Source organism: Pelobates fuscus, chromosome 1, assembly GCF_036172605.1.
Source record: "Pelobates fuscus isolate aPelFus1 chromosome 1, aPelFus1.pri, whole genome shotgun sequence".
Taxonomy (NCBI): domain Eukaryota; kingdom Metazoa; phylum Chordata; class Amphibia; order Anura; family Pelobatidae; genus Pelobates; species Pelobates fuscus.
In genome coordinates this window covers 477,287,212-477,300,059 of record NC_086317.1, presented here as the reverse complement: position 1 = coordinate 477,300,059, position 12,848 = coordinate 477,287,212, and the positions used below count along the sequence as shown (strand labels likewise).

Below are 12,848 nucleotides of genomic sequence, written 5' to 3'. Positions count from 1 at the left end.
GCAGTGGTTATGGTGGTTACCTGCTGGCTGTGTAGCTCTACGTGCAGTGGTTATGGTGCAGTGGTTATGGTAGTCATGGTGGTTACCGGCTGGCTGTGTAACTCTAAGTGCAGTGGTTATGGTTATTGTGCAGTGGTTATGGTAGTCATGGTGCAGTGGTTATGGTGGTTACCTGCTGGCTCTACGTGCAGTGGTTATGGTTATTGTGCAGTGGTTATGGTAGTCATGGTGCAGTCGTTATGGTGGTTACCTACTGGCTGTGTAGCTCTACATGCAGCGGCTATGGTTATTGTGCAGTTGTTATGGTAGTCATGGTGCAGTGGTTATGGTGGTTACCTGCTGGCTGTGTAGCTCTACGTGCAGCGGTTATGGTTATTGTGCAGTGGTTATGGTAGTCGTGGTGCAGTGGTTATGGTGGTTACCTGCTGGCTGTGTAGCTCTACGTGCAGCGGTTATGGTTATTGTGCAGTGGTTATGGTAGTCATGGTGCAGTGGTTATGGTGGTTACCTGCTGGCTGTGTAGCTCTACGTGCAGTAGTTATGGTTATTGTGCAGTGGTTATGGTAGTCATGGTGCAGTGGTTATGGTAGTCAAGGTGCAGTGGTTATGGTCATGGTGGTTACCTGCTGGCTGTGTAGCTCTACGTGCAGTGGTTATGGTTATTGTGCAGTGGTTATGGTAGTCATGGTGCAGTGGTTATGGTGGTTACCTGCTGGCTGTGTAGCTCTACGTGCAGTGGTTATGGTTATTGTGCAGTGGTTATGGAAGTCATGGTGCAGTGGTTATGGTGGTTACCTGCTGGCTGTGTAGCTCTACGTGCAGTAGTTATGGTTATTGTGCAGTGGTTATGGTAGTCATGGTGCAGTGGTTATGGTGGTTACCTGCTGGCTGTGTAGCTCTACGTGCAGTGGTTATGGTAGTCATGGTGCAGTGGTTATGGTGGTTACCTGCTGGCTGTGTAGCTCTACGTGCAGTGGTTATGGCTATTGTGCAGTGGTTATGGTTATTGTGCAGTGGTTATGGTGGTTATGGTGCAGTGGTTATGGTTATGGTGCAGTGGTTATGGTAGTCATGGTGCAGTGGTTATGGTTATTGTGCAGTGGTTATGGTAGTCATGGTGCAGTGGTTATGGTGGTTACCTGCTGGCTGTGTAGCTCTACGTGCAGTGGTTATGGTTATTGTGCAGTGGTTATGGCTATTGTGCAGTGGTTATGGCTATTGTGCAGTGGTTATGGCTATTGTGCAGTGGTATAAGAGTCATGGTGCAGTGGTTATGGTTATTGTACAGTGGTTATGGTGGTTACCTGCTGGCTGTGTAGCTCTACGTGCAGTGGTTATGGCTATTGTGCAGTGGTTATGGTTATTGTGCAGTGGTTATGGCTATTGTGCAGTGGTTATGGCTATTGTGCAGTGGTGATGGTAGTCATGGTGCAGTGGTTATGGTTATTGTGCAGTGGTTATGGTGGTTACCTGCTGGCTGTGTAGCTCTACGTGCAGTGGTTATGGTTATTGTGCAGTGGTTATGGAAGTCATGGTGCAGTGGTTATGGTGGTTACCTGCTGGCTGTGTAGCTCTACGTGCAGTAGTTATGGTTATTGTGCAGTGGTTATGGTAGTCATGGTGCAGTGGTTATGGTGGTTACCTGCTGGCTGTGTAGCTCTACGTGCAGTAGTTATGGTTATTGTGCAGTGGTTATGGTAGTCATGGTGCAGTGGTTATGGTGGTTACCTGCTGGCTGTGTAGCTCTACGTGCAGTGGTTATGGTAGTCACGGTGCAGTGGTTATGGTGGTTACCTGCTGGCTGTGTAGCTCTACGTGCAGTGGTTATGGCTATTGTGCAGTGGTTATGGTTATGGTGCAGTGGTTATGGTGGTTATGGTGCAGTGGTTATGGTTATGGTTCAGTGGTTATGGTAGTCATGGTGCAGTGGTTATGGTTATTGTGCAGTGGTTATGGTAGTCATGGTGCAGTGGTTATGGTGGTTACCTGCTGGCTGTGTAGCTCTACGTGCAGTGGTTATGGTTATTGTGCAGTGGTTATGGTCATTGTGCAGTGGTTATGGTCGTCATGGTGCAGTGGTTATGGTTATTGTGCAGTGGTTATGGTAGTCATGGTGCAGTGGTTATGGTTATTGTGCAGTGGTTATGGTGGTTACCTGCTGGCTGTGTAGCTCTACGTGCAGTGGTTATGGTTATTGTGCAGTGGTTATGGTCATTGTGCAGTGGTTATGGTCGTCATGGTGCAGTGGTTATGGTTATTGTGCAATGGTTATGGTAGTCATGGTGCAGTGGTTATGGTTATTGTGCAGTGGTTATGGTGGTTACCTGCTGGCTGTGTAGCTCTACGTGCAGTGGTTATGGTTATTGTGCAGTGGTTATGGTGGTTACCTGCTGGCTGTGTAGCTCTACGTGCAGGGCCCTGGCTGGGGCTGGCGGTCCGGCAGGCAGTGTGTCCCTGGCGGTGTTCCCCCGGCCGGCAGTGCCGGTTACACTCATGGTGATGGCGGTGTCCCCGGTACCGGCCGCGCTCTCTGACTGACACACTGACTGCGGCTTCCTTCCGGGTCCGCGTGCACTAGGCGGGGAGAGCGCGCGCGCGAGCGCGTCACGTACCCGCGCCCTGACCGGCAACGGGGGCGGGGCCACGCACTCAATGCCCAGCACTCACTGCCCCGCCCACTTCGTTTCCCAGCGTCCTCATTGCTTCCCAGTCAGCGGAGGGCGGGGCCACACACTCACTGCACGGCACTCACTTCCACGCCCCCTTTGCTTCCCAGCGTTCTCATTGCTTCCCAGTCAGCGGAGGGCGGGGCCACACACTCCCTGCACAGCACTCACTTCCACGCCCCCTTTGCTTCCCAGCGTTCTCATTGCTTCCCAGTCAGCGGAGGGCGGGGCCCCAGGCGACCTCGCTGATTGGCTGTTCTTGCTGGCGCTGGTGATTGACGTGCTGCTCATGGCGGTCTCCAGGGTGAGTGTAACCATAGTAACACAGTGTGAGTGAGCAGAGCGCTCCCGGCTGGCCAGACTCAGTTACTGCCATGGGATACCAAGCATGGGGGGGGGAGGAGCTATAATATACCCCATAATATAATTTCCCCCCATAATATAATATACACCCCATAATTTAATATACACCATAATATAATATACCCCATGATATAATATACACCCCATAATATAATATACACCCCATAATATAATATCCCCTATAATATAATACATCTCATAATATAATATACACCCCATAATATAATACACCCCATAATATAATATACACCCCATAATATAATATACTCCATAATATAATAGCCCCCATAATATAATATACCCCATAATATAATACACCTCATAATATAATATACACCCCATAATATAATATACCCCATAATATAATATACCCCATGATATAATATACACCCCATAATATAATATACACCCCATAATATAATATACACCCCATAATATAATACATCTCATAATATAATATACACCCCATAATATAATACATCTCATAATATAATATACACCCCATAATATAATATACTCCATAATATAATAGCCCCCATAATATAATATACCCCATAATATAATACACCTCATAATATAATATACACCCCATAATATAATACACCCCATAATATAATACATCTCATAATATAATATACACCCCATAATATAATATACCCCATAATATAATATACCCCATAATATAATATACACCCCATAATATAATATACCCCATAATATAATATACCCCATAATATAATATACCCCATAATATAATATACACCCCATAATATAATATACCCCATAATATAATATACACCATAATATAATATAATATACACCATAATATAATATACCCCATAATATAATATACCCCATAATATAATATACCCCATAATATAATATACACCCCATAATATAATATACCCCATAATATAATATACACCATAATATAATATACCCCATAATATAATATACACCCCATAATATAATATAATACACCCCATAATATAATATAATATACACCATAATATAATATACCCCATAATATAATATACACCCCATAATATAATACACCTCATAATATAATATACACCCCATAATATAATAAACACCCCATAATATAATATACCCCATAATATACCCCATAATATAATATACACCATAATATAATATACCCCATAATATAATATACCCCATAATATAATATACACCATAATATAATATACCCCATAATATAATATACCCCATAATATAATATACACCCCATAATATAATATCCCCCATAATATAATATACCCCATAATATAATATACCCCATAATATAATATACACCCCCATAATATAATATACCCCATAATATAATATAATATACACCCCATAATATAATATACCCCATAATATAATATACACCCCCATAATATAATATCCCCCATAATATAATATAATATACCCCATAATATAATATACCCCATAATATAATATACACCCCCATAATATAATATCCCCCATAATATAATATAATATACCCCATAATATAATATACCCCATAATATAATATAATATACCCCATAACATAATATACCCCATAATATAATATACCCCATAACATAACATACCCCATAATATAATATACCACATAATATAATATACTCCATAATATAATAGCCCCCATAATATAATATACCCCATAATATAATATACCCCATAACATAATATACCACATAATATAATATACCCCATAACATAATATACCCCATAATATAATATACTCCATAATATCCCCCATAATATAATATACCCCATAACATAATATACCCCATAATATAATATACCCCATAATATAATATACCACATAATATAATATACCACATAATATAATATACTCCATAATATAATATACCCCATAACATAATATACCCCATAATATAATATACCATATAATATACTCCATAATATAATATCCCCCATAATATAATATACCCCATAACATAATATACCCCATAATATAATATACACCCCATAATATAATATACCACATAATATAATATAATATACCCCATAATATAATATACCCCATAACATAATATACCCCATAACATAATATACCTCATAATATAATATACCCCATAACATAATATACCCCACAATATAATATACCACATAATATAATATACTCCATAATATAATATCCTCATAATATAATATACCCCATAACATAATATACCCCATAATATAATATACACCCCTTAATATAATATACCCCATAATATAATATACCCCATAATATAATATACCCCATAATATCATATACCCCATAATATAATATACCCCATAATATTGATATAGATTGTTTTAAGCAAACAAATATGTTTGAATGTCTATCTGTTCCTGTCCAAATCTGAGATGATTAAATTGCGTATAAGCAGAAGAAAATTCACACTGACACACGGAGTTCAGGTTAAAATAACTTCGAGGAAATTTAATGGCATCTGGTTAAAAAGCGGTCTCGCAGACCCTTATAAAGGCAATAGTACATCATCATTGAATATCAAGATAACAACAAATAAACATCATTAATTGGGTTAAGTGTTAAGTGGCTATGTCAATGTCCACCCATCAATATTATTAATTGGCTCAAGTACTAAGTGGCTGGCTAAGTGTCCTCCCACCGGGAGGTGGCGTCATTTTGGACACGGGTGTGGACAGATGGTTCAGGCGCCATCTTACTCAGCACGAGGCTTTACTCGATGAGAGGGGGGCTTGGGGCGTCATTTTGGGTAGTTAGTGATGTCAGACTCGGGGTCAGGTTCAGGGCCTTTTTTATGAAAGAACATTTCATTAGAGCAGTTTCTCATGAGCTAGCTATAGTATACTTTGTTTCATATTACAGGAACTTGATAATTCCGGTGTTAGTCATATCCTTCTAGAAAATACATACAATACATTCTCTTTCTAATATTCTAAATGCTGTTAGGAAATTCTGTAATATAATGAAGTTAAATGGAGTTAGTGCAAAAATTTAATAAAGGTTTTTTAATAATTCTACATCAGTCCCCCCTATGAAATGTTAGACTCTAAAAAAGATAAACTTTATTTGTTAATACCAGAAGACGTGTTAGCCCAAAGGCACAGAAACCCCGTGACCACTAGCTAGGTGTTATTGCAAAGTGCAAATCTGTCCCTTCCTTTCCCTAATAGGCTGCAGCACATCCGTCAATACGGTCAGGAAATCTCTTCACTCCGCTGGTAACCCGCGGTGGCTTATCCACCACATCTCCGCACGGCAGTCAGTTCCATAGAGACGGACGCTGTCCCTAAGCTGGTTCCCTACCTAAAACTCTTGCACTTTATCAGTAAAAGGGATAGTTTGCAGCGGTATACAGGGTGAGTTGGAATCTTGGAAATCTTGGTCATCAACTGTCAGATGTGTAAAAGTTGGTGCCGCTTGGTCTACAGTCTTCTGTAGGAATTTTCTCAGACAGGGGAGGACACAACAAACGAGAAGAGCGAGAATAAAAAGAAAAATTAGTAATGCCATACCAATGTGAATTAAAGCTTTTTGCCACCCCGTCATCCAACCAAACCACCTTTCCCAGGGATCTTTCACCCCAGAATTCCTCTTTAACTCTTGAGAGAGTTTATTTAATTTCTCTATGGCCATGGTGACTTTACCATTAGGTCCTGTGTTTTCTGGAATGTATGTACAACAGGTCATGGTGTCGGGCAGTATTTTACATACGCCACCCTTCTCAGCTAAAATCATGTCTAAGGCCATTCTGTTCTGGAAGGACATTTGGGATGTGGCATGCAATTGTTCGGCTAGACCCTGGAGGGCATCTCTAGTGTAGTTGACAAAGCGTTGTTGGTTGTAATAAATGTAATTAATCCAATTTAAATTCTTGTTTGCAGTAACTATGGTAAAAAGTGATTCAAACCCTGCAGCAACCTCATCTCTTGCTTTAAATTCATTAGGTACCCCCCTAGGCACCCCAATGGCATCAATGTAAATGTGGGGGTCAAAACTGCCTCTTACTGGGGCTTCACGCTTAACCTTGGCTGGTGTGTGTATGGACTCATGTATGTCAGGGTGTGTGTCAGAGATAATATGTATGGGCATGATAGCTTTAGCCAGAGTACACTCCCCCCACCATTCCTTGTCCATCCTGGATCTTAGCTGTAAATCCCCACACAACCAGTAAATATCCCCTAATGACCTAGTATGGAATTGTAACAGGTACATAGGGACAGTTCTGTAGGTGGCACAATATCCTTTGGAGAAGTTACCCAGGAACTTACCAATTCCATCATAATTGGCATAACAGGTGTAATTTCCCTTGTAAATCATAATACCATCTGGGGGTTTGACATCCTTGGTTAGGAGAGGGTATTCTACTGTCCATGCCTTGCAGAGGGACCTGTTAAAATTGTAGTGGTAGGCAAAAAGGCTTAAAATGCATTCTTCTATATCTACAGGCAAAGTCAAAGGTACGGTGCCTAGATGGGGTCGGGCACCACCACACACATAGCATGCAGTTCTGTTATGTTTGTTGGCATTATATTTCATCCATTCTAACCATAAGTTAACATCATTAAAACCTGTTTCAGCGGCCATGGTATCTTCAAAAGTGGGGTTAGCAATGGCCATCATGTCTTTAAAGGACTGAATGTGTGGTTTTAATGGGTTTGAGACCATGTGGGTAGCCCCTTGCCACTCTGGAGAGTGGCACATATCTTTTAGGTAGAAGTGCCCCAATTTGTTATAGGAACCTTTCTTCCAATACATTCCCATTACATACTGGTCTGCATCCGTTGGGCTGGGATGCTCTATGTTTAGGATTAGTTTCATAGGTGTACCTCCTCCAGGCTTTCTTAGAGTCATTCTTTGGAGGAGGGATCTACCATGGTCATCTACCTTAGATAAGGCACTTTTGGGTTTGTAACCCCAGGCAGGCCCAGCATTCCACCCTGCAGCCCCCCAATGGTTACAATTATGCCCCCATTGTTTATCAACTACACAAACATAGGGGTCTTTTACATGGGGTATATCTCTATAGATGGTTTGAATTTGTGACGTAGGAAATGGGCAGTCTACAATGTCACAATAGTCAAAAGTGTATGTAGCCACACAGGTACATGAGGAATTGTACCAGAAGGTATACCCACTGGCATCTTTAGTAATGGCTACTTGTTGGGCCTTAATTAGGCTAATTAAGGAGATGATGTACCAGAGGTACATGGTTGTGCGGTATCTGCTTCCTCTGGGGCAGGAGTCTTCTTGCAATGGGAAGCGTGGATCCAATGTGGCCTGCCGGCCAACTTGACAGAGGTTGAAGTGATCAGGAGAACTTGGAATGGTCCGTCAAATCTTGGTTCCAGGGTGTGTTTTCGCACAAATCTCTTGACCAGAACCCAATCTCCGGGAAGCAGGTTGTGGGTACCCGTATCAAAATCGGGATCTGGAATTGAAGAGAAAACTTGGGCATGTATCTTGTTCAAAGCACTTGCAAGTTCAGTTACATAATCTACTAAAACATCAGTTTGAAGCTGTAGCTGTTGGGGGTAATAACAACCTAGCCTAGGTGCAGTCCCAAATAGAATCTCATATGGGGATAGTGAATGCTTCCCTCTAGGTGTGTGTCTGACGCTGAATAGAGCTATTGACAAGCTTTCGGGCCAGGGCATCTTTGTTTCTTGTGACATTTTTAACATTCTAGCTTTTAGGGTGCCATTCATGCGTTCCACTTTGCCACTACTTTGTGGGTGGTAAGGGGTGTGAAAAGCTAGGGACACTCCCAGAGCAGTCCAAATTTCTTTAGTCACTGTTGCTGTAAAAGCTGGGCCCTGGTCACTTTCAATAACTTCTGGTAGTCCAAATCTACATACAATTTCTGTGAGTAGACGTCTTGCTGTTGTTCTGGCAGTGATGTTGGTTACTGGATAGGCTTCTGGCCAGCCTGAAAACATATCCACTATTACTAGTGCATACTCATGGGGACCACTTTTTGGCATTTGTATGTTGTCAATCTGAATTCGCTGGAACGGGTACGTAGGCTTAGCCAGGTGTTTCAAGGGCACTTTGGTCGGTTTTCCTGGGTTGCATTTTGCGCAAATGACACAGGCCTTGCAGAAGTTGTTGACCAGTGTTGTAATTCCGGGTGCTTCATAATACTTCTGTATAAGGGCAGCCATTAAGTCTTTTGACAGATGTGCAGGTCCATGTGCCCATTGGACAACTGCTGGATATAAATTCTTAGGGAGGCAGAATCTAAAGTTGTTGTAGTATACTACATCCTTTAGGACTGCTCCTTTCTTTTTCCATTTCTGTATTTCTTCAGGGGCAGTTGCAACTTGCTGTTCCCGTAGGATTCTTAGGTCAGTAGGAAGAGTCTGCAAGGTGAAAATAGGAACTTCTTCGTGTCCGGACACTCCTTCATCCACTTCCTGCAATTTTCTTGCTGCTTGCTTAGCAGCCTGATCAGCCAAATGGTTGCCCTTTGCTTCATCTGTATCCAATTTCCCATGTGCCTTTACTTTCAAGATGGCCACTTCTTCTGGGAGTAGGAGGGCATCCATTAGCTCTTTGATTGCAGAACTGTGTTTGACTGGCGTACCAGCAGTGGTAAGAAATCCTCTTGTTTTCCAAATTAATCCGAAGTCATGTGCCACACCCAGTGCATATCTTGAATCTGTGTAGATGTTGGCACGCTTTCCTTCAGAGATCTTGCACGCTGAAGTCAGGGCTTGCAATTCGGCTTCTTGCGCAGACATTGTTGGTGGTAAAGATGATGACTTGATAATTTCATCTGTTGTGGTTACGGCATATCCTGTGTGATATTTTCCTTCTTCATCAGCATACCTTGAACCGTCCACAAACAGAGTGAGATCAGGATCTCCTAGTGGATCCTCATGTACGGTTGGTAGATGTATTGTCTCCATTTTCATCTGTTCAAAACAGTCATGAGGTGTTTCTGGGTCATAATCATTTACTATGACCAGATCTTGAAACTCATTTTCCAGGAAGTGACGTGGCCATGCTTCCAGATGGTCAGTTGCTGGGTATTTGACAACGCCATTTTCCTGTAGCTGTGATTCATTCACGGTGGCCCATAATTTTGCCATGGGCCCAAGATCATTCCATGATCTTGTTTTTAACTTGGTAACAGGGACATGTGGAATGGCAATGTCCCAATGACGATACAGATATTTGAGTTCTGAAGGTAGATGAATCAAGACCATGCTGTTGCCTTCAGAGTCACAATAGAAGTCTTGTGCAGTGAGTTTTACCTCCACCAGATGATAGAGCTCATCTTCATAGCAAGGTTCAGGGGTAATGTTTGGCTTGTACCACATGGTACAGAAGGCATATCCAGCTCCATCACAGAGAGGTGTTTCTCCGTCATAGAAGGTTAACTTGGGATGCATCTTCTTGATGGTGCCAGCAAGAAGGAAAACATAGGTTTCATCCATGATAAACCCATAGTAGATACCCCCCTCAGGTAGTGGGAGAAGGGTGGACGGATTGAGAACCTGACATCTTTGTATAGTGATGTTGTCAGGCAAAAGGAGATGACATTGAAGACGGAGGTGTCTGGCAGGAGAGACATGCTTGAGTTGTACTTGGTTAATGATGGCAGAAATGTCATGAGGAGCCAAAACAACTAGAGGGTGGCCAAGGACCAGGTCTGCAGTTCTTTCAATTAGTTCTTTGGCTGCAAAAACGGCCCGAAGGCAAGAAGGGGTTCCTCTGGCCACAAGATCCAGTTGGCAGGAGAAGAAACCAATAGGCCTTTGTCTTCCTCTAGATGCATGTGCTTGGGTAAGAACTCCTGTAGCATGGCCTTGTCTTTCAGAGACAAATAACTTGAAGGGTTTGGTATAGTCTGGTAGGCCAAGAGCAGGAGCAGATGCAATAGCACGTTTTAAAGTGCAGAAATTGTCATGGGCTTCCATGGTCAAGCAGAATGGGTCTGACTTGAGGGCATCATAGAGTGGTTGCATGAGTAGAGAGGCTTCTGGGATCCATGCTCGGCAGTAGGAAATGAGGCCTAAAAAGGCATGTAGAGACTTTGATGTCCTTGGAGGTGGAATATCCAGTACTGCTCTGACTCTGTCATGGGTGAGATGTCTTGTTCCTTGAGATAGGCAGTGGCCAAGGAAGATAACAGTAGGTTGACAGAACTGAAGTTTGAGAAGTGAGGCTTTACATCCTTGTTCTGCTAGATAGCAGAGGAGATAAATTGAGCATTCTTCAGTTGTGGGAATGTCATCACCACAGAGCAGCAAATCATCCACATACTGGAGCAGGACCACCTCTGGATGGTCAGATTGCCATGGATCAAGAATAGAACACATGGCCTTTGCAAATTGACTTGGAGAATTTTGTGCCCCGTGGGGCATGACAGTCCATGTATACTGTTGCTTTTCATGTGTGAAGGCAAACAGGAATTGACAAATTGGATCCAGGGGTACACTGAAGAAGGCATTGGCCAGATCAATGACTGTGAAGTATTTTGCAGAAGGTGGGACCCCAGAGAGCAGAGTGTGTGGGTTTGGCACAATAGGGGTGTCCAGGACTGTTGCTTCATTCACTGCACGGAGATCCTGAACGATTCTGTACTTCTCTGGTTCTCCTTTGGGAGTCTTTTTCTTCACAGGAAACAATGGTGTGTTGCATTTTGATTCACATTTGACAAGAGCACCTTTTTCCAGGAGTGCTTTGATTTGAATAGAGATAGCTGCAGCTTGAGCTGGTTTCAAAGGGTATTGTGGTTTCCTTGGTAACTTTGCTCCTGGAATGAGTTTTACCACCACAGGTGGGACTTTTAGATGACCTATGTCCTCTGGGCCTGAGGACCATAGTCCTGCAGGAACAGCTGTCTTTAGTGAATCAGGGAAATTGGACCTCAGTTCCTCTGCATTCCCATGGGGTTCTTCTAAATGGAGCATCAGAGGCAGGGAGCACAGGGCTGAGGTGTCAGAAACAGATAGAGGGGTAGATAATTCTACTTGTCCATCTGGAGTGAATATGATAGATGCCTGCAGGCGTGAGAGAACATCAGCGCCTAACAGGTTAATGGGGCATGTGGAGGACACCACAAAACGAGCAAGCAAGCTAGGGTAGTTGCCAACTCGTAATGGAGTTGTTAAAGGACTTTGTCTTGGTAGGCCATCCACTCCTACACAGGAAACATCAATTTTTGACAGAAAAGAAGGGTCTGGCAGGTCTTGTTCTCGTAGAACACTTCGGGCTGCACCTGTGTCAACAAGAAATGTAGTAGGTTGTCCTTCAATGGGTAGAGTCACAGTGGCAAGTGGCCCCCCCTGATCCCCTGAAGACACTGCCATGACAGGGGTTAATGACAAAGGCTTGCCAGTTTCCTAATCATCTGGCTCCTCAACAATTGGAACAGTTTTTGAGACCTTGGGGGCAGGAGGCTTGATCACCTTCTTGGGTTCTGGGCACTCATTTCTGAAGTGTCCTTTTGCTTTGCAATTGAAGCAGAAACCATCCTCGGGTTTGATTGCTTTGGGGACAGTGCCAGGGCGGGACACCATAAGGGGAGCTGAATTGGGCTTTCTTGGAGTCTGAGCAGACTCCAGTCCCCTAGCAACTTGGAGTAATGTATCCAGAGGAACAACTCTGAATTCAGGACGTGCAGCAACAATTCCCTTGCGTATGGAGTCTTTGATGCCAAGGACAAATGAACCAGACAGCATTTGAGAATGAATCTTATTAGTAAGATCAAATCCCAAATCTGTAAACACTTGAAACAGTCTTGCATGGAACCTTTCCACTGATTCTCCCTTCTCTTGTACAATATCAGTAAGGCCAGCAGC

At 42.7% G+C, this 12,848-nt stretch overlaps 1 protein-coding gene across 1 annotated transcript in view; it reads right to left on the bottom strand.

The window, feature by feature from the left end:
- The window catches only part of UVRAG (UV radiation resistance associated), an 89,038-nt gene extending 86,430 nt beyond the window's left edge, over positions 1-2,608 (bottom strand). Inside the window, exon 1 of the mRNA XM_063432217.1 lies at positions 2,388-2,608. Coding sequence (XP_063288287.1) covers positions 2,388-2,495 — 108 coding nt within the window. The 5' untranslated portion in view covers positions 2,496-2,608. The remainder of the gene's footprint in view (positions 1-2,387) is intronic.
- Positions 2,609-12,848: the final 10,240 nt, after the last annotated feature.